The 26062-nt window shown below is 36.3% G+C and overlaps 1 protein-coding gene across 4 annotated transcripts in view; it reads right to left on the reverse strand.

Annotated features, from left to right (window-relative positions):
* Positions 1–17510, reverse strand: part of LOC123875351 (nephrin-like) — a 122590-nt gene extending 105080 nt beyond the window's left edge. For 2 of the 4 annotated variants that reach the window (XM_045921130.1, XM_045921128.1), the window contains exons 1-3: positions 17337–17510; positions 1529–1778; positions 853–1065 (exon numbers count right to left, since the gene is read on the reverse strand). In XM_045921130.1, the coding sequence (XP_045777086.1) occupies positions 853–940 (88 nt within the window). In that variant the 5' untranslated portion in view covers positions 941–1065; positions 1529–1778; positions 17337–17510. The remainder of the gene's footprint in view (positions 1–852; positions 1066–1528; positions 1779–17336) is intronic. The other 2 variants (XM_045921132.1, XM_045921131.1) reach the window with 2 other exon arrangements.
* Positions 17511–26062: the final 8552 nt, after the last annotated feature.

Consider the following 26062-nt stretch of genomic DNA (forward strand, 5'->3'; position numbering starts at 1 on the left):
GCCGCTCGCCGACATACGCACGGCACCCCCTTAGAGCGCTTTTTAGTCAGCGAGAGGTTGTAAAGGAGGTTTTTTAATGTGGAGGAGTAAAATCCTCACGGATACCGTCTGGCATGTCCGACTCCACTGCAGGTGTTGCGCAGTGACCCACTGACTAAAAACCTTCTCCAGTCTTCGACATCTCCGCTCACGGCTTCCCGGTATGGCACGAGGCATTGCGTCAGGACGGCAGCTGTTTTTAACCGACTTCAAAAAAAGGAGGAGGTTCTCAATTCGTCGGAATCTTTTTTTTATGTATGTTCCCCGATTACTCAAAGACTCCTGGACCGATTTGGATTCTTTTTTGTTTGTATATTATACAGGTGGTCTCATATAAATTTAGTGAAGATATTTTTTTTTTTAATTCACCATAGGTAAGCGCTTGACTACAATCACACCTAATGGAAAGTGATGATGTGGTCTAAGATGGGACGCGTTTACCTAGAAGGTGCCTATTCACTCTTGTTTTAAAGATACCCGGATTGTAATTGGTAGGAAACACTGATCGCGGATTCATCAGAACTCCTCAATGGATATGAGCAAATTGATCGCGATCAGTGTAAAAGCTTAATAAGCAGTAGGGTTTTAACTGGGCATAGCATATTATAGTACAGTGGGGCTACTAAAAATTGAGAAATACTTTAAAAAAAATCAAAAAAAAAACCGAATCGTGTAGAAACAAAAAATGTTTATTGCTTTTTAGTGTTTATGGTTTTTGAAGTCGGTTTTCTTTTGATTTTTTTAGGGTGTCGTTCTTTGTCTCTTCCGTCCATCACCCTCGCGCGTTAAAAATTGAAGTTAAAAACTACTTACTCGCTTCCACGATCTCCTCGCTGGTCCTAATCAGGCTCAGTAGCAGCGCTAACTTCACTAGCACACATAAATTCGTATCTGTCGCCATTTTCACTGATTCCCATCCAAACCACTTCACTGCACTTCACTTTTATCAAGTCGGGTTTAGAACTCATTGATCTGTTAATTCTGTCGACTACCCGTTTATGTTTTGAATTCTATTTAATCTGGTACCTAAAGGTAATAAATATTCATCATTTAGTATTAAATATTTAAGTAATTACGAAGGTATAAATATCCAAAACTATTAGGTATGTACAAATTCTTTGTCAACTTTTCAAAATTCAAAGATTTTTACTTATGGCTTTGCTTTGCTGTGCATAATTTTTTTTACTTAAAGGGTGTTTAAATATTTACTCCGATAAAAACTTATAAACAAGTCATCGGTTTCTCATCCAAAAATAAACGATATTTTTACCTCTGTCTATCAAAAGGTCAATACCTAATATCATTGTAAGTTTCACCAAATATATCAACTCCGAGTAGGTACCTATTTCTTTAGATATTACTATTGAATTTAAATATTTTTTTAATTTATAGACTAGCGCTTGGCTGCAATCAGACCTGCTAGCTAGCTAGAAATGATGATGCAGCCTAAGATGGAGCGCGTTTGCCTTGATTATTTAGTTATACCTACTTTTATATTAGCTTCGTAATTAAAAATATTGTTTGTGTATTTTATGAAAACTTCGATCGTGTTTTCGTGTTTTTCCGTCGCTACACGTGGTCCAAATGAAATGTCACACAAACTTCGGTTCCAGCGGCTATTTCCTAATCCCTCTCCAGGAATATAAATCTATTTTCCACTGTGAAAGTGTCACAATTTTTGGAGGGTGTCCAAGATATTTTTTCCGTTGATGAAATTTTTTGCGTCCGGAACTCGGGACCTGAAAAGATGCATAATATTATTTTTAACAATGTAAACACTGGTCTTTGCGGGATTAGATTTATAGACATCACTTTGTAAATAACCTCTTTTCGTTTATATAAACATGTGGCCTTGGCATGGTACACCTAAGAGCCACGAATGTGTAAAAGTATGATTATTTATCTAAAAAGAGTCTCAGAGCCATAGTATGTATGTATGTATGTATGTATGTATGTATGTATGTATACCGATCAATTGCTTTAACAGCAAAGGAAAACACCGTGAGAAAACTTGCATTTGGGACTCGCAATTATTGAATTTTGGGAATAGATGTCTACTTGGTTTTACTTTAGCTTGTTTGCTTCAATATCTAAACAACTAAACGGTGAGAGGTGGTGAGAGCCTAGTGGTTAAGATGTTGGCCTCCTTTCAGGTCCCAGATTCGATCCTGGGCACGCATCTCAAACAAAAATAATATTACGTTCATTTTAGAAATTAAATATCACTTGTTTATGAAAACAGTCGCGAGGAAATCTGCATCTGCAGGATTCCCCATAATGATGAATTCTCCATAACGAAACGTTAAGCCAGAGTCCCACCTACGACGACGCGGCATTAACTTAGTGTGGTCTATTTACGTAATGTTCATTGACCTCTAGCGTCAGTCAGATGTTTTATTTGCAATATGCTGTGAACTTTAAAAATAATTACAGTTTTTTCAATTATTTTTTTCGCTTTTTTTTTGTGGTATCATTCATCAGTAATCATCAGTACCTACTATCACGAGCTGTCTTCGTCTTTGCTAGCGTTTTGGTTACACCTTGCAGGTAAATTAAAATATTATTATATATACTTTTGATATTAAAAGCAATAGAAAGCGTATGGCAATTGCAAAATTCACACACAAGCTCTCAGCCTATTCCCACCATCATTTTCACTGAATAAAACGTGTATTTCAAAATGGATGTCATAAATAAAAAACTCGCGTAAGTCTTATCCGTTGTTTATTTTCAATTTAGATTAGCATGATTTCACTTGGCGTTGTCATCGCGATTTACGTTGAAAAGAAAAATACTTTTTAGGGGTCTGTTACCCAAGGGTGCCAACTAGACCATATTACTAAGACTGCGCTGTCCGTCTGTCTGTCAGCGGGCTGTATCTCATGAACTGTAATAGGTAGAGAGTTGAAATTTTCACATCATATTATGTTCTATTGGCGCTATAATGACAAAATATTCAAAAAATAAAAATGGCCACAATGAAAATTAAAAAAAAAAAAACTTGTAGGATGGTACAGAACCCTTCATGTGCGAATCCGACTCGCACTTGACCAATTTTTAGAGTGCCATATCCAAAGGGTGATTGAAGGTCAAACCAAAAAAGAAACAATGTCGAATTTCTGATATTAAGTAGTGAAGTAGTGATTTTCAGTTACCATGATTTCAGGATAAAATCGCACCTCGAAAATCGAAGGATAGTAATGTAATATTAAAGCGTCGTAGAATATTGTTTGTCAATTTGCAATAGATGTCTGTTTACCGCCAATCGGAAACAATTAAATATCCCAAACCACTCACCCAAGATCTGTCTATCCACGCAATTTCATTACAACACCTATTACAAACGGAAGGCTTAGTACGATATTTTACATCTCGTTAACGTTGATAGAATACGAACACATGGCGTAAGATAGAAGACAAAAACGCATAGGAGTAGAAGAGATAGCGCTCTTCGGGTGTAACCAAGTTCCTTGTTTTAAGTCTTCACTTTAGAGTCGTATGTAATACAATTTACTTCTATTTACATAATATACATTATCACTAGCCCGTAACTTCATTCGCGTGAATTACATATTATAAAAATCACATGGGAACTCTTTGATTTTTCGGGATAAAAAGTAGCCTATGTCACTCTCCAGGTCGTTATAATCAACGTGAGTTTTTGAATAGTTATGGTTAACCATCCAAAAAATTACGTCAATCCATTACCTCGTTGCAGCGTGATTAAAGGACTAACTAATAAATAAATACAATTTCGCATTTATAATATGGGTGATATGGGTAGTAATAATATTATAAAGGTAGTGATTGGAAGCGTCCAAATGACAGCGAATGTTTCGACACTCGAATTCCATCAACGTTGACGAGAAGTATCTATAATCTCATGCTAAGCCCACAGGGCTCTGAACATTTTGGCCTCCAGTCGCACTTCCGTCGATCTAATAATACCATCTCCCTCCGGATGTGACGCTTCCCTCGCCTTGAAAATATTAATCGGGCGATCCAATTACCGCTGTTCGGGTAATTAAATGAAATTACGTTTTTGACTGTACTACGAGTGGTTAGTTTAACTTTAACGGCCGTAAAAGTCAAAGTAAAAGTTGATCCATGATTAAAATATTGTATAAAACAATTTTTATTCGTTTTTATAATTTACTAGCCGATGCCCGCGGCTTCGTCCGCGTGGACTCATTATTAAAAACCTCGTGGAAATTCTTTGATTTTCCAGAACAAAAAGTCCAATATCAAAAAGTCAAAAGCCCTATGTCACCTTCTAGGGTTTCAACTTACCCATGCCAAAAATCACGTCGATCCGTTGCTCAATTTGATTGAAACGTGATTGAAGGACAAACCAATAAAACCAAATTTTAAAAAATAATAAAAAACGAATTGAATTGAAAACTGCCTCATTTTTATACACAGCTCTGCATTTATAATAATCTGATTGGTGATTATCAACTTATCGCCAGCCCACTACTGAGTACAGCTCTCGGAATGAGAAGGATTTTGGCCAAAGTCTACCACACTGGCCAAATGCAGATTGCCAATCCCACATCTTTGAGAACTCTCAGGCATTAATGTTTCCTCACGATGTTTTCCTTCGCCGTCAAAGCAGGTTAATTGCTTAAAACTCAACTCCGAAAAGTTAGAGGTGCGTGTCCGGTATCGAAACTGCGACCCCCCGAACATGAGACCGACGTCTTAACCAGTTATCACCCCTGTAGGGTATTCAATGACGCTACACAAATAACTACCACCATTAACAAGAATACATAATTTCACATTGAAGCCCATTTCAATTTGTCACTTACCCTATCAGTGAAGAGAATCTGTGATAAGGACCATAGGGGTTCCTTATTTACTCAAAAAATATTATCTTGAATGATGTTGTGTCAGGAAAAATAAAAATCCCATTTAACTTAACTACCTAGTTAAAGTGTGTTTAATTACTTATTATTATCAAGTTAGGTAATTTTATTTTTAACGAAATCCCCTGACTATACTCAAATTCTCATTTTTGATAGTAAGTCCTCTACTTTACTTTAAAGAAAGTAGGTATTAAGTAAGAAAGTAAATTGAGAGTCATGTGCCATCATAGCATTTTTTTAAATTATCAAATAATCATCAAAAACCTCAAAACATAGTAAAGTATTACTCAAGTCGTATAATAATTTACGAGGAGTAGATAAGAAAAGATGTAGCCATATTCTGGATTGCGCCAGTAATTTGGGATCTTTACAATATAATTTCAAAAATTGAATTTGTCCTTACAATAACCAACTCTACTAAGGAAACATTAAGAAAAAAAGACATTTTATAGCTAAACGGAGGGTTCAAAAAATGTTCTAAAAATGTACCCCCACAGTTAGAACCAGATGAATTTATTACATCAACAGAACCAAAACAAAACGGCACGTTTAAGAAATTAACGTCAATGTCTAAACATTCCTAGTATCATTAAAAAGGGGGCTTCGAAAACGTATCCAAGTTTGTCATCAAGTTAAAAAAAGGTAACATAAATCTGAACGACGCGTATCCTTACAAAGATAGTAATGCAGCTGGTGAAATCGAAAAAGTGTTGGTAAGTAAAGAAATTGTGGTTGATGCAAGTGAAGATATAACTTTGCACTTCATTACCAGTAGCTTTTGATGTATACCCTTTGATCTGAGTGACATTTTGTAAACTGAAAAATGATTTGCCTCGCCTGGTAGCATGGTCCAAGATCCCAGTGACGCCAGACGTTACTGATTCTCTGAGCAACAAAATGTATGTGATAGAGTAGTGTGTATATTTGCTAGCCTGTGCCGACAGTCAATTTAAACGTTACGTTACGTTAAAACATTATAATTGCTTTTCTAAAAGTCTGAGTTCTGATTTTTATGCATAGTAATTTCTTGAGAATCATAATATGAAAATTACGACTCGAACGGTAATTAAACTTTTTATTTCATGTGTTATTTATAGCAAGCTTTAAAGCTCCGGACACGACGGAAAGTGTCTGACGGTACTGAATACTAATTATTTAATAACAATATTATAAAATATGCAACTCTCATAGCCAGATAGGACGGAAATTCGATACGACCAAAGAGAGATCAGGCGCAGAACCGACGGCTTTACGAACTCTCTAAGTCTAAGACATGGGGGTGACTCGGGGCACTAGTACTAAGAATTTCTTAGCAGAAAACCCCAATAGAGACCTATTTTTGACCCGGCCCGAGAATCAAAACCAGGCCCTCTCATCCACAGTCGAACATCATAACCACCCGTGTCTCAAAAATAAGTCACGTCTGGCGGCACTGGAATCTTGGACCACTGTAGTAGCACTTGCGGTGGCTGAGAATGAAGTGCGGCATACTGTGAGAGTTATTGTTATACTAATTATAGATATCTCTGACGAAGCTAATGATGTGTAAACTGAGGAGAGTATATTTTACAGTGGAATGTATTAGAAAAAATGTGACATGATAGATCGATGAACTTGAAAGTGATATTAGGATAATGAAGACTGATATTTTTAGGGGTGGACTATTTTGATCAGAATACCGTGAGGCATCGCCAAGGTCTGCGGTCTGGCAACCCACAAACTCTTACGAAGCGATTTGCTTCCTAGTTTCTAATACTCACTCTAATGAGCCCTCTAAAACCTCTAATGAAATCTCCAAAAATGTTTGGAATTTACTGTCATAATTTCAAGTTTCTAACCGTAGGTCAGTCAGTCAGTCAGCACAAGTTTTTATATTATGTTCTAGTATCAACCTTAAAGATACATTTTTCATCAAAGTACAAAAATATTTCTCTAGGATTTATCTAGGGCTTTAATTTTTTTTTAAATAATAGAATGAATCGAAGCCATACAGAGATCTATGCTCATTGGAGGGGAAATGTATTTACAGACTTAAATATAGGTTATCTTTTTTCCTCGATCTATTAATTAGATTCTTGGAACCAACGTGTGGGCTGTTTTAAATATACACGAGATCTTTGGATTGTCGGCGCCATCGCAATTAGGCCAGGATCAGAGGGATGAGTCAAACGGAATGTCCGTTGGTGTCACAACACGGGATGAATGTGGAATTAGCTTTATAATTGAACTAAACTATTATTATGCATGTAATTAGAAACGACTGAAAAAATATTAAAAAACCGACTTCTAAAACCACTACAAAGTAACAAATAATTTTTGTTTCTACACATGTATGTATGGAGTCGGACGTGATAATAGAAGAATCTAAGCACGAAGCTCGCCCGACTTCATACATAGTACACACACGTGTAGACACAAACATTATTTTTTTACTTTGTAGTGGTTTTTGAAGTCGGTTTTTTTTTACTTGGAAGCTTTTTAGTGCAAGTGGTCATTGCTTGATACGTAAAATATCAATTCACCTCCTTTTTGGAAGTCAGTTAAAAATAGCAGTTTATCGTGGCCATGATCACAATCACCTACAAGTCTGATTGGTCGACGACGATCTTCTTCTCAGTTTTAGTTTCGAAAAAAAAATAGATCCCAGAAAAGTTTAAGAGTTCCCACGGGATCTTAAAATAATTAAAATCCACGCAAACAGATCCAAATACTTTTTATCCAGATTTACCTGGAAAAAAGTAGCCTATGTGTTAATCCAGGGTATAATCTGCAGATATCCATTCAAAATTTCAGCCAAATCCTTCACGTAGTTTTGGCATGAAAGAGTAACAAACATACACACAAACTTTCGCCTTAATAATATAAGTGTGAAGTGTGATGTGATATCAAGACTCTACCACTGGTTCGGAAAGCAGCTTCTACTGAGAAGAGCCGGCAAGAAACTCAGCAGAAGTACTCTTTTAAAAAGCTAATAAATACAGCCAAGCAGTAAGCACCTACTAGATGTGAATAGAATAATAGTAGTCGGGATACACCCCCGGATCTACTGTGGAGTTGCTCGGCCGATGACGTGGGCCTATCCATCACAATTGATGCACCGCGCGAGGTCACCCTGATAAACAGCACTAGTCTAGGAGACCACCGCAGTATGTATGTATGTATATACTTTCATCATCATCAGCCTGTGGACGTCCACTGTTGGACATAGACCTTCGATAAAGAGCACCACCACACCTGGTACTCAGCCTTCCTTCCTCATCCAGCCACTTCCCACCAGCCGCTTTATATCGTCGGTCCATCGTGCTGGAGGGCGTCCCACACTACGCTTGCTTAAAAGCGGTCTCCATTCAAGGACTTTCCGGCTCCAACGTATGTACTTACTGTATGTACTTTATGGCACCACAAAACACAAATAACAAGTTACAAAAGAGAAAACTTAAAATGTCGGTACAAATAGGCGGTCTTATCTCTTCCAGGAGACTCGGACTCATTAAAGTTAAATCCTACCAAACTATTGGACCTAGAAAGCTGAAATTTTGCACAGAGGTGGACTTTGTGTCGTGTTTAGACGTAATTTGCCGTCTTAAAAAACAGTTAATTGCAAAAAATAGTTTTTAAGTAATTCAAAAAACGTGGGAATTCTCAAAAACTAATGCTTCAAAAAAACGCTACGTAGGAGATAGAGCTAAGATTTTTATTTAGTTTTAAGTTTGGTCCTACGTTGTAAACTTTTTAGAAACATCCGTTTTTCTAAATTCCAATATACTCGTATTTGGCAATGACTCTTACGCTATTTTTTGCAGTTAACGGCTTTTTGGATATAGGACGGCAATATTGGTGTTGCGGGGTCTATCAACACAATTGTAAAATTTTAGCAAAAAGTTTTTGCAGGGAAAATCAAGCTGGTCTTCCTTTTTCGCTACGCGTGAAAATAATATGTAGGTACCTATTAATTTTATTTCTATTTAGATACTTGAATAAAGCTAGTATCTATTTACTCGGCTTAAGTCGACTGAATTGCACAATGTTTTTAGATTAGAAGTAGTTACGAGTGTTTATTCAGTTTCCAAATTACCCAATATTTATTTTATTTATTTGGTAATTTCTAAAATCATATTTTATTTATTTTCGGATTTGGTTAAATAGAGCTAATTGTACCTACATTATTTCTAAATTAAACTAAAATTACAGGTTTGAATCCAGTGCTTTCCTTTTCCGGAGGGAGCATTGTTTTTTTTTATTCACTATAGGCAAGCGCTTGACCAAAATTGCACCTGATGGAAAGTGATGATGTGGTCTAAGATGGGACGCGTTTACCTAGAAGGTGACTATTCACTCTTGTTTTAAAGATACCCGGATTGTGAAAAGGAGAGAAATACATTTAGACTTATCTGTTTTTTTTTTTGTTTAGAGATTATGTTGTTTTCTTTTCTGGGAAAATATGGAAGCTAGCTCTTTTTCTATAGTTGATATATAAACAATTATTTGTGTAGGACAATTCCTTGAGATGTACTAGATGTAGTGCGAGTGTTAGTAAATTAATACCAATGTTTTACGATGGAACCTGATACCTACGCTTGCAGATAAAGTTTAATTTGTTACATCGCAGTAACATTGTACAATACCATGGAGTTTATACCACCATCCACTCAACCCATTAGTTTGACTGTTGTTTTTAACCCCCGACCCAAAAAGAAGGGTGTTATAAGTTTGACGAGTGTATCTGTGTATCTGTCTGTGGCATCGTAGCTCCTAAACTAATGAACCGATTTTAATTTAGTTTTTTTTTTGTTTGAAAGGTGGCTTGATGAATTAAAAATTTATAACACCGCCGACAAGTGAAGGTTACAGTAACTAGAAAAGAGCTGATAGCTTTCAAACGGCTGAACCGATTTTCTTGGATTATAGCTAAGAACACTCTCGATCAAGCCACCTTTCAAACAAAAGAAACTAAATTAAAATCGGTTCATTAGTTTAGGAGCTACGGTGCCAGATACACAGATACACAGATACATCGATACACAGATACACACGTCAAACTTATAACACCCCTCTTTTTGGGTCGGGGGTTAAAATTGGCGCGTAAGAAGTTAAATTTTACGCATTATACTCATGTTTCGATCCCTTGAACGGTATCGACAGACAGACAACTAAGAGATCCTATGAGAGTTGCTTTTTTTCTCTAGAGATGCAGAAACCTAAAAATAACACCAATATTTTTGTAATACTTACCTAGTGTCGTAAGACAAAGATTAGCCATCTACTCCACAATTGTGTACGCACTTACAACTGAGCACGACCGATTTAGATGACAATAACTACGTACCTATTAGCATTATAAAAGAATTGTTTATCGCTGCGAAGGTTCCGACAAGGATACGAGCTGAAAATGTACTCATTCAACATCTTTTACAGAGATAACTAGCGTTTATGAGGTCTTTCTCTAAACTAAATTCAAAGTTACTGCATCTTTTTCTTTTTACTACTGCTAAAAAAGGACGGAAAGTGAACTTTAAATTAAAGCCTCTTAGTGCTCTTGTGCTAATTTTATTTAAACACCATGTCCAACACTGCACCTACCTAACTCACGAGGGTTTGACAGATTTAAATTCAATTAAGTTTGTCCGTCCTTTTTTTATTACATTGCTAAGAAAAAGATGCGAATACTCTAAAATTTAGTTGCCACCAGAATCATGTATGTTGGATACAATGGTACAATGACATACAATGGTACTTATTGATTCTGGTTTTCTAGGTTTTAGTATAATGTGCCTAATTTTACTCAGTATGTCAAACATCTGATGTATAATAATAATTACTATCATCTTTTCATGCCTCTCTTCAAATAAAGATTGACCGTCATCTTGTCATAATATAACGTCCTCTTCGCTAACTGACGATTTCGTGGTCAAAACACAAAATTGAAATGCGGTATGAACTATGAGTAACCAGAACGCTATTTCACGTTGCAAATCATAGTTTATAATCCGTCCAAATAGGCTATCAAAGTTACATCGTTGCGAACCGCTAGGCAGAGGAAGTTTCGAGTTTAGCAGGTAGATTGCATGCGTGAGAGAGGGGGCACCCAGCGTCTAGCTTAGACTATGTCACAGAGTAAACATATACAGTAGGTAAAACAGCAGGTCCGCGCTCATCACCCTACCCGGTGACGCTGTAGCGGCCAGTGGCGCCTACGCAGCACACCGTCGCTGGCATGAAAATTGCGCTATGTGGAAAATCACAACGTTTCAGGAGACTTTTAAACCCGTCTTGGGCGCGTTTGGAACCCTCGTAGCTTTAGTTCTAAGTTAACGTAATTAATTATATCACCACTACATCATCGCTTGTCAATCACAAAGTGTACAGTAATACCCAATTTGAATAAAATATGACTTTGACTTAGTTTTTTTGTAAAAATATGCTTTACTATTAGATGAAAAACACATAGCACACATATTAAAGAACGGGCTTCTACATGTACCGACACACACTTTTTAAAACCAAACAATATGACATCAAAAACGAGAATCCTAAAAAATACAAGTGGATTTTGCATGCACAGCGATGATACTGCGACATTCAACATTGTAAGGTCTGGCTTTTCCTGCATGTTAACAGTGGGAGGGCAGGCGTTGCATGTCGCCTGCTGCATGTTGCACCATATAGATTTGTCTGGTAGATTATAGCAAATTAAGCATTTGGTTCCTTGTATATCGTGGACTTCCGCAAAATAACGCCTGCTTATACTTTCTAGATATCTCCATCAACCAACTGTATGAAGTATTTCTATAGGCTGTGGACTATATCATGAGCAGGTTGGCTTTATAAATTATGGCAGGGTACGTGCTCTATTTGAATGCAGATCGCGTTTAGACTAAACTTTATCACGTGGATGTATGGATGGCAAATAGGTAGGTGCGAGTTTATTGAATGTGATAAATCCATAAATGCGTCCATATTTCCATACTAATATTATAAATGCGAAAGCAGGTCTGTCTGTCTTTTTGTTTGCTTCTCTATCTGTCTATCAAAATTTTTGCTTGGAAGTAGGTACCTATTAAAATATAGAGGTCGTTGGTTTTTACAAACCTGAACCTACGGAACCCTTACAATTCTGATAAGCACTTGACCAGTTTTATAGTAAGTATAAATAGCGAGCATACGAGCAAGCGGGCCACCTAATGTTAAGTGATTACTACCGCCCGTGAAGGGGTAATAGCCTAATAGTGTCTATTTTGTTCGATCCCAGGTACGCAGTTCTAACTTTTCGGAGTTTTGTGCGCTATAATGATTTTTAATTTTTGAAATTTGGCAATTCTGGCAGCAAGCAAACCGTGGCCTGTCGGTTTGCTTGCTGCCAGTGACGATATTTTTAACCCCAGACACAAAAAGGGGGGTGTTATAAACTTGACGTGTGTATCTGTGTATCTGTCTGTCTTAGTGCTGAAGCGACGATCGTTTGCTCTAAAGATGGAGGAAAGCATTGTCAGGAAACCTGCATACCTGAGAGTTCTCCATAATTTTCTCAAAGAAGAGTGAAATCAGGCAATCCGCACTTGTAAGCGTGGCAGACTATGGCCTAAGCCCTTCTCATTCTGAGAAGAAACCTGTGTTCAGTAGTGTGGCGATGAGATGATCATAATGATGATGATGATGATGATTCCATTCATTGCAGGGACCTTGAAAAGGTTTTTGTAATGTATTTCTATTTTTTCTCCTCACAGTTGTCTGTAAAAATAACCATTCGGTAAAAGAGTCATTAAAATGATAGTGTTTACTTTAAAAAAACTTGTTTCATCTCGCCATTTTATGATCACGCCCACGATATTGCGTGGTCAAGTAAAAAAAACCAGCCAAGTGCGAGTCAAACTCGCGCACTGAGGGTTCCGTACTCGGGTATTATTTCCAACATTTTGCACGATAAATCAAAAACTATTAAACAAAAAAATAAATAAAAATCTATTTTACAATGTATTTGTAAAGCCCTTTCATATGATACCCCACTTGGTATAGTTATCTTACTTTCAAAATTGAAACACATTTTTTTTTTTAAATGATTTGACCACAAATTACCTACTTACCAAATTTCATGCTTCTAGGTCAACGGGAAGTACCCTATAGGTTTCTTGACAGACACGACGGACAGACGGACAGACAGACAGACAGACAACAAAGTGATCTTATAAGGGTTCCGTTTTTCCTTTTGAGGTACAGAACCCTAAAAAATTACTAGCTGGAACATTACACTAAAATAAATGTGTGAAAAGTTATTTATTTTAAACCGCATACCTACATGATTGTCGTATTTTTATTTTTGAAAAATTGCCTACCACAATTTTCTTTTTTGATTGCTACGAGTAGGTATTTGTTAATTTGGCAACCTCGTATTTGCATGTTTTTACATAATATAATATTATATAGGCCAGTTCGCCAGAGTTTGAGTAGATATTATATTATGCTAGGTAACAAAGTTTTAAGTTAAACTATTGAGTAGATAACTCTGTTACCTAGCAAACTAATTAAAGTCGGTCAAGTGCGAGACGGACTAGCACACGAAGGTTCCGCAGCATTGTAAACAAATAATACTTTATTTGTGGTGGCCATTTTGAAATTTTTATTAGGTATTTGATGTTATAGCGGCAATAGAAATACACATTCTGTGAAAATTGCAACTCTCTACCTACTTTTTACGGCTTACGAGATTCAGCCCGCTGACAGACGCGACGCACGATCGGACGGACTGACTAACAGCTGAGGCTTAGTTATTTGTAGGGTCCCGTTAGCACGCTTCAGGAACGGAACCCTAAAACTTAAGCCATGCTAAGTATTTTTAATGCTTTTACTTCTGTGCTGTTAATCACAACTAGGTTGGTACACTTCACTTTATCTATTAGTATTTTCTTCTCGTCCTAGCTTCTACACTTTTCATTTATAATACAAAAGTTTTCACAAGTCAAAATAATTATTTTTATTCGCTCATAAACAAATAGACACAAATAATAGAATTCACATGATACGTGTTAAACTTCAAAACAAGTGTAAATTAAAAATTTATAACACCCCCGACAAGTGGAGGTTACAGTAATAACTAAAAAAGAGCTGACAATTTTTAAACGGCTGAACCGATTTTCTTGGATTATAGCTAAAAACACTCACGATCAAGCCACCTTTCAAACAAAAATAACTAAATTAAAATCGGTTCATTAGTTTAGGAGCTACGATACCACAGACAGATACACAGATACACACGTCAAACTTATAACACCCCTCTATTTGGGTCGGGGTTTAAAAAATATATAAAGGATTTTTACTTCAAACATAATATATGTGGATATGATAGATGGTAGGCCGTAGGACGGATTATCCATGGGAAACGAAAATATTTCGACAAACGAAGCCCAAGGGAAACGGGGGACCAATGAGGATTTATGCCCCTCACAATTAATATCAATAAAGTGCGTACGAAAGCGGAAACACGGCAGATAAGAGTATGATTAATGTAATGTAACGATGCATTGTGTCAATGTATCGATATGTTGACACAGGGGTCATATAACGACATCACTAGCAATTCGTATTGTAGGAGGTCCTGTACTTGTATTTGATATTTCGATTTGTACCATTAATGATTTACTTTTCCGAAATCGTCACAACGCCAAAAAGTCTAAATTAATTATAACACCCCCGACAAGTGAAGGTTACAGTAACTAGAAAAGAGCTGATAACTTTCAAATGGCTGAACTTGACTTTCTTGGATTATAGCTAAGAACACTCTCTATCAAGCCACTTTTTAAACAAAAAAAAACTAAATTAAAATCGGTTCATTAATTTAGGAGCTACGATGCCACAAATAGATACACAGATACACACGTCAAACTTATAACAACGCTGGGTCGGGGGTTAAAAATGCAAAATACCAAATTTACCTACTGTCACACCAAGAATACCATGAATGCAGCCAACTCCAAGAATTTATGTTGTAGTTATGTTAGTGAATTCCTCTGAATATATGATTGATTTATTTGATTGATTGATTGAAAATTGCGGCGTCTTGCGACAGTGCAAGCTTACTTAACTTACATAGCGCCAAAAACGCAAAATACTAAAAGACAAGGACCTCGCTTTCTCGCTCTTCGTTGGCGATCCGATAATACTAGAGGCAGCTTCGAGTGTGTTTTTAACCCCCAACCCAAAAGAGGGGTGTTATAAGTTTGACGTGTGTATCTGTGTATCTGTCTGTGGCATCGTAGCGCCTAAACGAATGAACCGATTTTAATTTACTTTTTTTTGTTTGAAAGGTGGCTTGATCGAGAGTGTTCTTAGCTATAATCCAAAAAAATTGGGTCAGCCGTTTAAAAGTTATCAGCTATTTTCTAGTTTTCTTGTAGAAAAGAAGGTTAGATAACGCTTAGGTTCATAATATTCAAGTGTCAATTGACAAATGTCAAGCTGTCAAGATGGACGTTGCCTAGATATACATAATTATTTATTTGAAAATGATTTGTCGGGGGTGTTGAAAATTTTAATTTACACTTGTTACGTAAAAAGTCGTACAGGACTTTAGTAAAACAGCAGTGGTCAGTCTAAGGTCTACTATGTATACCTACCATACATCACATTATGACATAGCTGTGACAGGCAGCCTGTCATGTTATCACATGATATATTGCGCTTTTATGATCGCTCATTGAATTGGTACAGTAGACTGGAATCTATTAGCTTGTTTAGATTACACTATGGGGAATGCGACAGGGAGACGTAATCTCCCCGAAACTCTTTACCGCTGATTTGGAAAATTTCTTTAAGCTTCTGGATTGGAACGGACTTTGCATTGACGTCAATGGTCAGTACATCACTCACCGTCGATTTGTCGATGACATAGTCTTCTTTTATTTTTTTAAAAAAAAAAAAAGAATGTTAGCCATGTTAAATGACTAATATTCCCCTTTCCTCTCCAACTAAGCGTCAGGCTTGTGCTAGGAGTAGGTACGACAATAGTGCAACGGGCGGGGTTTGAACCGTCGACCTTTCGGTTTTCAGTCCACTCCTTTACCGGTTGAGCTATTGAGGCTCTGTATTGTCATGTGGAGTCATTATTGTAGAGGCTCTAGAAGATTTAAATGCAATTTTTGTTGATCTTAGCAGAGTTTCTTAAAAGGTGGGAACATGAATACGAAAATCATGTCTAATGCTCATGTCCCGTCCCATCCAGAATTCATTTAGAGATCTGCACTTGAAATTGTAGACGAGTATATACCTGGTCAAAGATGCGATTCTCTTAGTGATTAGTGTAATAGTGTAGGTAAATGAAGATAAGGAAAATATCATAAGGATACAATAAAATATACTGCTTTTCTTATATTATATAACTGGTATACATCGAGCTAGGTAGGTCCAATTTCGAGAAAACGGTTAGCTTCTAAATCTAGCCATCAGGGTTTTTGACGTAACAAAGGATATTTTTTTCAAAATGCGTATCCTAGAAGCAGGATATGAAGAAAATTTTACGATGTTGTTCCCAGTGAAAGCTAGCAAGTATTATCCTAAAATTCAATACAGCTCATAATACTCATCAAGTCTAGTGTTTAAGCAGCGCTTATCGAAGCTTATATGAAGAGGTATTAATTTAGGTTTTTGCGTTAAGCACAGTTAAGTCTCGCGACGTCGCTAAGCCCTTGAAATACATCGATCGTACTAAATCCAGGCTAACTTGTTGCTATAATCTAGATCAGCGGTTTCCAAACTACGGTCTGGGGCTGCAAATGCCTGATATCCGGCCTGTCATATTATGTTATGATTGTGACTAAATTCGGCCGGCACTCGATTGGAATTTTTGAAATGAGGGGGTGGAATTTTCAAAAAACTTGGATCAACCTACTTGTTCCAAGTTTTTTGCAAATTTCTTTTTCATTTTTGTCCGATAGCTTAAATGTTTTCATTAATATTACTTAAAAAATAGGTAGGTACGGACTTTTACACAATCTTTCATCCCCTATACATATACTACTTATTAATATATATTTTGGTCCCCTGGAGGAAATTTCAAAAAATTCTGAAACACAACCTTCTTCCCATCCCTTCTTATTTTGAGACCCGTTCTCAGTAGTGAGCTGGCGATTGTGGTATTGAAAACTGTTTTTAGTTTTGTCAAAGTTTACGGAAATCTAAAAATATTTTACTTACATTGCCTATTTTCCTGAACTTTTTGAATTTTCTGAATTTAAAAAAAAGTGCGTAATTTTTATAACATACGCGGTATTTACAAAAGTGACTTACAAACTAGTTATCATTATTTTTCATCAACGTTTAAAAAATATGCAAAATATTTTCTTGAATCACAGGTTTAAAACAAACTTATTTACGAACGTAGCATCCAAAAAATTTGCACAAAAACAATTTTATGCTAATATATTTAAAACAAACAATTACCTCGTAGCTTCAATAAATTGGCAACATCCATTACGCATAAACAAATTAGACACACCAACACAAATCTGTCACATTTCAAATTTCGAACACCGCCATCTTGGATTTTTAACCGCACACGAGCGCGCGCGCCGCGTCCGTAACACAACTACTGGGTTTACGATTATTAGGAGCGTTTTACTATAAATAAATTGCTTTAACACATTTTCTGCTGCTTGTGTAGCGAGGGACAATATTTCTTCAGTTCCCACACAATACGGCCTAAAATTATGGATTTTCCGGCTATTTTCACATACTAACATATTTTGAGTTAAGTCCTTTTACTTATTTTGCTTTTGTAACCGTACTTTGCGTCGCAGAAACATAAACCTTTTTTAATATTATAAATGCAAAAGTTTGTCCATATTCTGTCTGTCTGTTAGCTTTTCATAGCCCATGCATTTAACCAAATTTAGATGAAACTTGGCACAAAAATACTTAGCTTGAAGCCCTTGAAGCCTGGAGAAAGGCATAGACTACCTTTTGTCCTTAAAAATTAAAAAGTTCCCACGAATTTTTTTAAAAACCTAAATCCACATTTAAGTTGCGGGCATCATTTATTTCGTACGAAGATTGGTTTTATCCCGGAGAGGGATAAAAGGATTCTTTTTATCCCAGAAAATCAAATTCAGTTAAGAGAAAGACAACAGAATCAGAGTCATTTATCTTCTTAAAATATGCGCAAGAGAGGTCAACCAAAACTCAAAACTGCCATTTCAAATTATGGCATCTAAAACATTCTTTAAATCATGTGGAAAAGGTTTCTTTTGGGTTATTAATAGGTTTCCAGTAAGTTTCAGTCTAATTTCCGTTTACCGCATGCATTGAGATGCTAATACTGCTCTCAAATGTGTTTGTATTTCTTGTCCGACGCGTCGACAAGTAATTGTTAGCGTTTAGACGTTCGTTCAAACTGAATAATTTTGGAAATTCAATGTTAAAGCTAATAATTTTCGAAATCACCCAAAAATTCCTGTCCTACTCAAACATCACCCATATTTTTTCAACAAGGATCTTATTGTTTTATCTCCATCATTACGTCAATTGAGATACGCCAACTCAGCGGTCAGCGTTTATGGGGACCTTCATAAACCCCTGAATTACCACGTTATGTCACTTTAATGTTTCTTTTGACTGTCCGCTTTTACACTAACGCCTTTAGACGAAGACTTTTGAAAGAAGTCGTAATTTAAAAAACCGACCTAGTGCGAGTCGGACTCGTGCACCGAGGGTTCCGTACTCGAGTTTTTTTTTTTGACAATTTGCTCGATAAATCAAAAACTATTGTGCATAAAATAGATTAAAATCTGTTTTGGAATGGACAGGTAAAGCCCTTTTATATGGACACCCTACTTGGTATAGTTATCTTACTTTGAAAATTTAAACACATTTTCATTTTTTTTTTAATGATGTAACCACAAATTCGCGGTTTTCAGATTTATTCCTGTACTTGTACTATAAGACCTACCTACCTGCAAAATTTCATCATTCTAGGTCATCGGGAAGTACCTATAGGTTTTCTTGACAGACACGACAGACGGACGGACAGACGGACAGATAGACAGACCTACAGACAACAAAGTGATCCTATAAGGGATCCGTTTCTCCTTTTGAGGTACGGAACCCTAACAAAACAGCTGTCCTGCCATAAATTAAAAAAAACACATTTTAAAATAGCGCCATACATCACTCGGGATGATTTATAAAGAATCTAACGATACCCCTACATTCGAAGTTGAGGCATTTAGAAGTCATGGTAGGATAAAATATCACTATACATACATACCGTAATCCATACTAATATTATTAACTAATTGATGCTCTATTAACAGGGCTCTCCGTCACTTACTCCATACAATCGTAGTTTCCATTTCATTTGAATATTAAGCAACCAAAGTCCACGAAACTTTGCAGACATATTCTAGAAACTAATATCTGTGCCTGTGGTGTTTTAGATTTTTTTTTAAATTACAAGGGATCAAAGATATGTATGTGAATTTTGAAGACCGCGTAACTTTGAAACCGAATATTTTAACGGAAATCTGGAAACCCACAGGCATAGATATTCGTTTTTAGAATATGCTTGCAAAATTCCATGGACTTTGGTTGCTTAATATTCAAATGAAATTGGAACTACGTTTGTATGGACCGAGTGACGAAGAGGCCCCTCTTAAATATTCTTCTCAGAATATATTCGGAGAATATTCTCATATACTTTTAAAAGTTAGCAACAAAACCACCACACACGCCACACACTGTAAGGAGAGTACATCACACGGCGTCGGTTCGACGATCATTCATCCTCTGTAGTAATTAATTCACAAGTGCTTTGCTAACTTTTGTGATGAATTAATATCGTTTGGTATCGTGTTGCCTAATATAATGTCTTCATACGCCAGTGGGACGTTTACATTTTGCCCGTACGACCTATATTGCGATAAAATCACCACTATATTATCACCTTACAAATCCAACAACTGACTATCAAAAAATGTAAATATTGCCTATTTTGTATAAATGATTTGAATTTTCAATTTTGAATCCGGTCAATGCCGTTGAGTATTTTTTGTAAATTCGATGCAGCTTTGGTAACAGAGGGCAATCGAATAGATATAGTTGCTTCTTGTGTACTATTAGTTATATTTAAACAATTAAACGAAAAGTCCGTTACTCACTGATTGACCTATCAATACCCAGCCCCAAACCTATAAGCTTAAAAAGCTAAAATTTTGCACAAATGTTTTCTTTATAAAATAAACAAGGAAAAGGCTGAATTTTTCCAAACTGCTATGGAAGTGAAGATAATCGCTAGTTCATCATAAAATTAATTTTCATAACGCTTTTCTCAATAGAGCTTTCGCGATAAAAGGAAAATGATTTGGTAATGTCATAACTCATAGTTAATAATGTCAAATGTAGTAATCTATATGGATTGAATCAAACGGATTGATGGATAAAAATGAAACATACGTATTCTTGCAATTAGTGAGCAATTTTAAGACTTAGTTCATCGAATTTGTCTTTGAATGCAGTGTGTATGCAGCTTTGCGTTAACTCGCCAGTCTTATTCCTAAAAATATTTTGTCGTGTTCGTGAAAGTGTAAACGTGCTACAAATTTCCCAGTTAACTCATACAGCGTTGTATTACTTTATATTGTTAGGAGTTTTACCGTAATGAGTGTTGAGTTTCAAATTAATTTGCACACTTTATAATATACTTACTTTACTTTAGGGCTTGGGTTTTGTGCTTTAGGTCTGAATAAATTTAATTTTCGTTGTAAACCGAATGAACAAAAGTGATTTGGAGTCACCTCTATGAGGTCTCCGCTAAGTACCAACCAACTAGGTCTCTAGATTCTTTTGATCGTTGAGTTAGGAGACATATATTATACGAAGACTCTCCTTTTTAACCCCCAACCCAAAAAGAGGGCTGTTATAAGTTTGACGTGTGTATCTGTGTATCTGTCTGTGGCATCGTAGCTCCTAAACGAATGAACCCATTTTAATTAAGTTTTTTTTTTGTTTGTAAGGTGGCTTGATCGAGAGTGCTCTTAGCTATAATCCAAGAAAATCGGTTCAGCCGTTTGAAAGTTATCAGCTCTTTTATAGTTTTCTTATAGAGGTTTTTCTCTCGAGGATTTTTTAAATTTTGAGTTATCCGACAAAACTTCAGTCTCGATTACCGCTGTGATGTTGCCGGCTTATCAGTGTGTTATGGAATATATTACGGAGAGTGTGCTCAGGAGCTTTTCGATGTTTTTTACGGTTCCGAACCTCAAAAAGAAAAAAGGAACCCTTATAGGAACACTTTGTTGTCTGTGTGTCCGTCTGTCCGTCTGTCGTATCTGTCAAAAAACCTACGAGTATAAACCTATACTTCCCATTGTCCTTGAATCATGAATTTGGCAGGTAGGTAGGTCTTATAGCAAAAGTAAAGGAAAAACCAAAAACCATGAATTTGTGGTGATATTACAAAAAAAAAATATTAAAATATGTTCATGAACAAATAATTAAGTAGTACTTTCAATTTTCAAAGTAAGATTAATGTACCAAGTGGGGAATTACATGAAAGAGTTTTAATGGTATATGAAATGCATAGTAGTTTTTGATTTATCGTGCAAAATGTCGAAAAAATACCTAAATACGGAACCCTCGGTGCGCGAGTCTGACCGCACTTGGCCAGTGCCAACAGTGTTTTTAGTGAGTGAGCAAAAATTAGATACAAAAAACAACGTTCGATACCAAGTTTTTCAGGCGTCAAAAACACGCTACGATATTTTTTCTATCGAGCGTGGCGCCAGTGTAAAACTCCACCGTCAGTTGTGCGAATGACATTGTAAAAGGAAATATTTATGGTTTCCCATAGAGAACTTAACTGCACCATGAACATTACCACATAAGGGGAGCGATTTGTGGGGGGTAAAACACTTGGGTTATAAATAGGTCGTAATTTTTATGGGGAACGACTCGCCTTTGTGGTTTCAAATTTAGTTTATGGCCTATTTTATTAAATTCAATATTTTCTTACGAATGTGGGAAATAATTTAACACACTCCCCCTGCCAAGGGTCACTGTCATAAAGACTGTATGGAGTGTTTTCCTGCTCATAAAAAAAATGTTTTCAGGGTTCATGTATGTTTGTGTGTGTGTCTTTATTCCACTATGACTTCTAAATACCTACCTGAAGAGATTTGGATGCATGGGATATCATTAGAATCTTTTCATTATCCCGAGGGAAAGTGACTGCAATTTTTTTTCTTCTGATTTTTAATTTTTTTTAATACGAATTAAGAGATGCCAGCTAACCCTGTACTTGTACGAAATACATAGATGGTGCTTGTAATTTTGTTTAAGTGAATTGAGGTTTTTTTAAAAAAAAAAGTTTTGGGATTTTTCGGGATAAAAAGTAGCATAAGACCCCAGGGGGCAAACTATACATATCTGTCCCTTACGTTAAAATTGTTTAAACGGATAGACCGTGAAATGTAAAAGTATGGATACATAGTTTTTTTTCTTATTATAAGTGTGAATAAGCTACTTAATCGCTCTACAATCTAGCCTAATTTATGGCTAATCAGTAGTTTAACTTTACCTTAAGCTTATAAATTATCTTATACACTAGGAAATTGTCCATTGACGCATCTTAGTTTTCCTTGGTTAGATATAGGTACGCTTTGTTCACGCGTTCTTTCATAAACGTACTACATAGTAAGCAAAGAAAATATGTCACAAATAGTACTCCGTAGTAAACAGTAGAATAGAATCTAAAATTAGAACAATATGGTACTTGGTAGCTCTGAGCTGCTATGATGCCACGTGTGAACCATGTAACGTTCGGAATTTTAATTTTTGCTTTGTCCTCATGTGTTCAACCCATATACTAACTTTTGTATGTTACTCTAAATTTCATTTACACTTATTACCATCTTGTCCGTGCTAGCATGTTTCCGGAATTATAAACAGGGTCTGGTTGTTTTAACTGAATTGACAACCTTTTTAGGGTTCAGAAATAAAAAGGTTATTTATTGAAGTAAACTTTTTATTTTGCAAATCGTGTGTTTCCAAGTGACAGTCGATAAGTTGCAATGATAACTCAAAATTCAAAAAACCCCCAACACAAAAACCTCTATAAGAAAAATAGAAAAGAGCTGATAACTTTCAAACGGCTGAACCGATTTTCTTCGATTCTAAGAACTCTTTCGATCAAGCTACCTTTCATACAAAAAAACGAAATGAAAATCGGTTCATTCGTTCAGGAGCTATATATAAAATGCCACAGACAGATTCACAGATACACACGTCAAACTTATAACAACCCTCTTTTTGGGTCGGGGGTTAAGAAATATTTCTATAGTAGGTACGCGATAGGGCGAGATGGCAATCGGGGTGACGACGCCCCGCACACCCGCACAGCCCCTGCACCAACCTGGCGCGGGATAGCGCGAGTGACGTGCACGTGTGTGAGGCATCCCCCCGCTTCTTACCCCGATTGCCATCTCGACCTGGCGCGTACTATACAAATCATCATCATCATGATCAACCCATTGCCAGCCCACTACTGAGCACGGGTCTCTTCTCAGAGTGAGAAGGATTTAGGCCATAGTCTGCCACTAGCCCAATGCGGATTGGCAGATTTCACACGCGTTTGAGAACATGGAGAACTCCCAGGCATGCAGGTTTCCTCACGATGTTTTCCTTCACCGGTAAAGCAATGCACATAACTGAAAAGTTAGAAGTGCGTGCCCGGGATCGAACCCCCGACTTCCGATTTTGAGTCCGACGTTCTAACCACTAGGCTATCACAGCTTGCTATACAAATGATTGCTATAAAAAGTACTCCTCACACTTCGCTTTTTCGATACTAGAAAGTATGTTTGAGTAAATGAAAATAAATTCCTACTGTAACCTCATGGGTAACATTATTACGGCAGCCATCCATAACGCACCATCAACGGCTTTTACTGCGTCAAATCGTAGAACAGTATACTTCAGTGTGAGATTGAATAATGCCTATTGGAAACGTAAGTACAACCTTATTTATAACTCTTCCCAACTATGGTACTAAAATAAACCAAATACAAAGGGAACATGTGAAACGGGTATAAGAAAATATTATATGTATATGTTACAGTCATAGTGATTAAATAGCTATTATACATAATGACTGGTCATTATGTATAATATCAAAATTGACTAGACAATGTAATAAATTAATCACTTTATCCGGATATTATTCATAATAGCGGTTCAAAGTTAGCCAAAGTAATAAATACGGTCTAACTTTGAACCTAACCTAACCTAACCTAACCTAACCTAACCTAACCTAACCTAACCTAACCTAACCTAACCTAACCTAACCTAACCTAACCTAACCTAACCTAACCTAACCTAACCTATGTACCCGTTATAATACATAATTATGTCATTAAACCACGAAATAAGTCTCAAAACAGTATAATATTGCTACACATATAGTTAGGTATGCATAAGGCAAATTGAAATATAATTTTATAATATTTACCTGTAAGTACCTACTTGTTTTATTACATCATCCAAGTCTTCGAAGAAATTATATAAAATAGCTAGTTAATGTGATTAATTCTGTGTCAATTATCAGTTTATCTAAATTGGGTAGACATTATAAATAATGACTAGATAATATATATAATATCAGGATTTATTACTTTGGCTGTGACATATATAATTAATACTTACCATTGCTTTTGATGAAAAACTTATTTAGGCGCGATTTGATAGTAACTCCTCTATCGTCTGGCTTTACAAAGATTAGCCAATGTCAAGTTTGTAGTTATTTGTAATAAGTTGGTCAAACTATACAAGTATGGACCCCGTCTGTGCCGGCACTCGCCGACATACGCACGGCACCCCTTTAGAGCGCTTTCCAGTCAGTTTTATCAAAAAAACACTCCAAAAAGGCAGAGCACGCCCGCCAGCTAACACCAACACAGACGAAGTCGAGAAAGTAACTCAGATGTTATAAAAGAATATAATATCTGTGCTTGCTGATGCCCGCGTCCGCGTAGATTAAGGATTTTTAAAATCCCGTGGGAACCCTTTGATTTTCCGGGGTAAAAAGTATCCTATGTCATTCTCCAGGTATGTATGTCACTCCATACCCAAACCCATGCAAAAATCAATTCGATCCCCTGCTACGTTGTGACGTGATTGAAGGAAAAACCAACAAACAAACACACTTAATATGGACGTAGAGGTATATGGATAGTGATTTAAAATGTTTGCCAAACAGAACAGCTAGTTTAAGACCGCCCTTTTTTATCGAAGTGTTATTAAGTAATTAAGTGGTGTAAGTTGTTCTGCAAGATAATATAAATAATGATATTATGTGCCCCACTCATTGCCACCTATTTCGCGACTCATTTCTATGTCGGGTTATCGGGTTGTTCTGCGGATCTTCTTATTTTTGATTATGATTAAGTACTTTCTAGATTATAGAGTTACCAAGAGATAATCCGAATTCCGAGCATGGTTCTCTCCATAGCCCATTGATTGACTCTACACTCTAAATACGCCTATGCACAGTTAAAATTATCAATTATTATATTATCAGTAAATAATTAAAAAATATATTTAGGTTAAATAGGAAACCGGAAAAACAAAAGTTAAGGAACAAAAAGTTGTTTCTATTGAAAAATGAACAATGGGAAAAAGCTAATTAATAAATTTTAAGAATGCTTTGTTTACAAAAACTGGCCGAAAAAATTCAATTTTTAATTTCTTTGGTTTATAACTCAAATTCATCTCAACAACTTTTGATTAAATTATTAAAGTAACATGTAGAATACCCAGGCTTCGTTCGGAATTCGGATATAATTTCTGAAAATCCTTTCATATCGGGGGGGTCTATGGTATAGAAAGAATTAACATGCAAAATGTTTAGTTTTTAGCTCCAGCCGTTTGAGCTATACCTTGATATATATTATAGTCAGTCAAATTTTCCTTTCATAATATACTAGCTTATACAAGCGACTTCGTCCGCGCGGACCACGCCAAGCCCCTATTTCACCCCCTTAGAAGTTAAATCAAAAATCCCTTCTGAGCGGATGTCTGCGTAATATTAGCTAACTGTATGCCAAACAGTCCAATCCATCCAGTTGTTTGAGCTGTGCGTTGACAGAACAGTCAGTTAGTTTATATTTATTTTTTTTAGT

This window comes from Maniola jurtina, chromosome 19 (assembly GCF_905333055.1).
Source record: "Maniola jurtina chromosome 19, ilManJurt1.1, whole genome shotgun sequence".
NCBI classification, from domain to species: Eukaryota; Metazoa; Arthropoda; class Insecta; order Lepidoptera; family Nymphalidae; genus Maniola; species Maniola jurtina.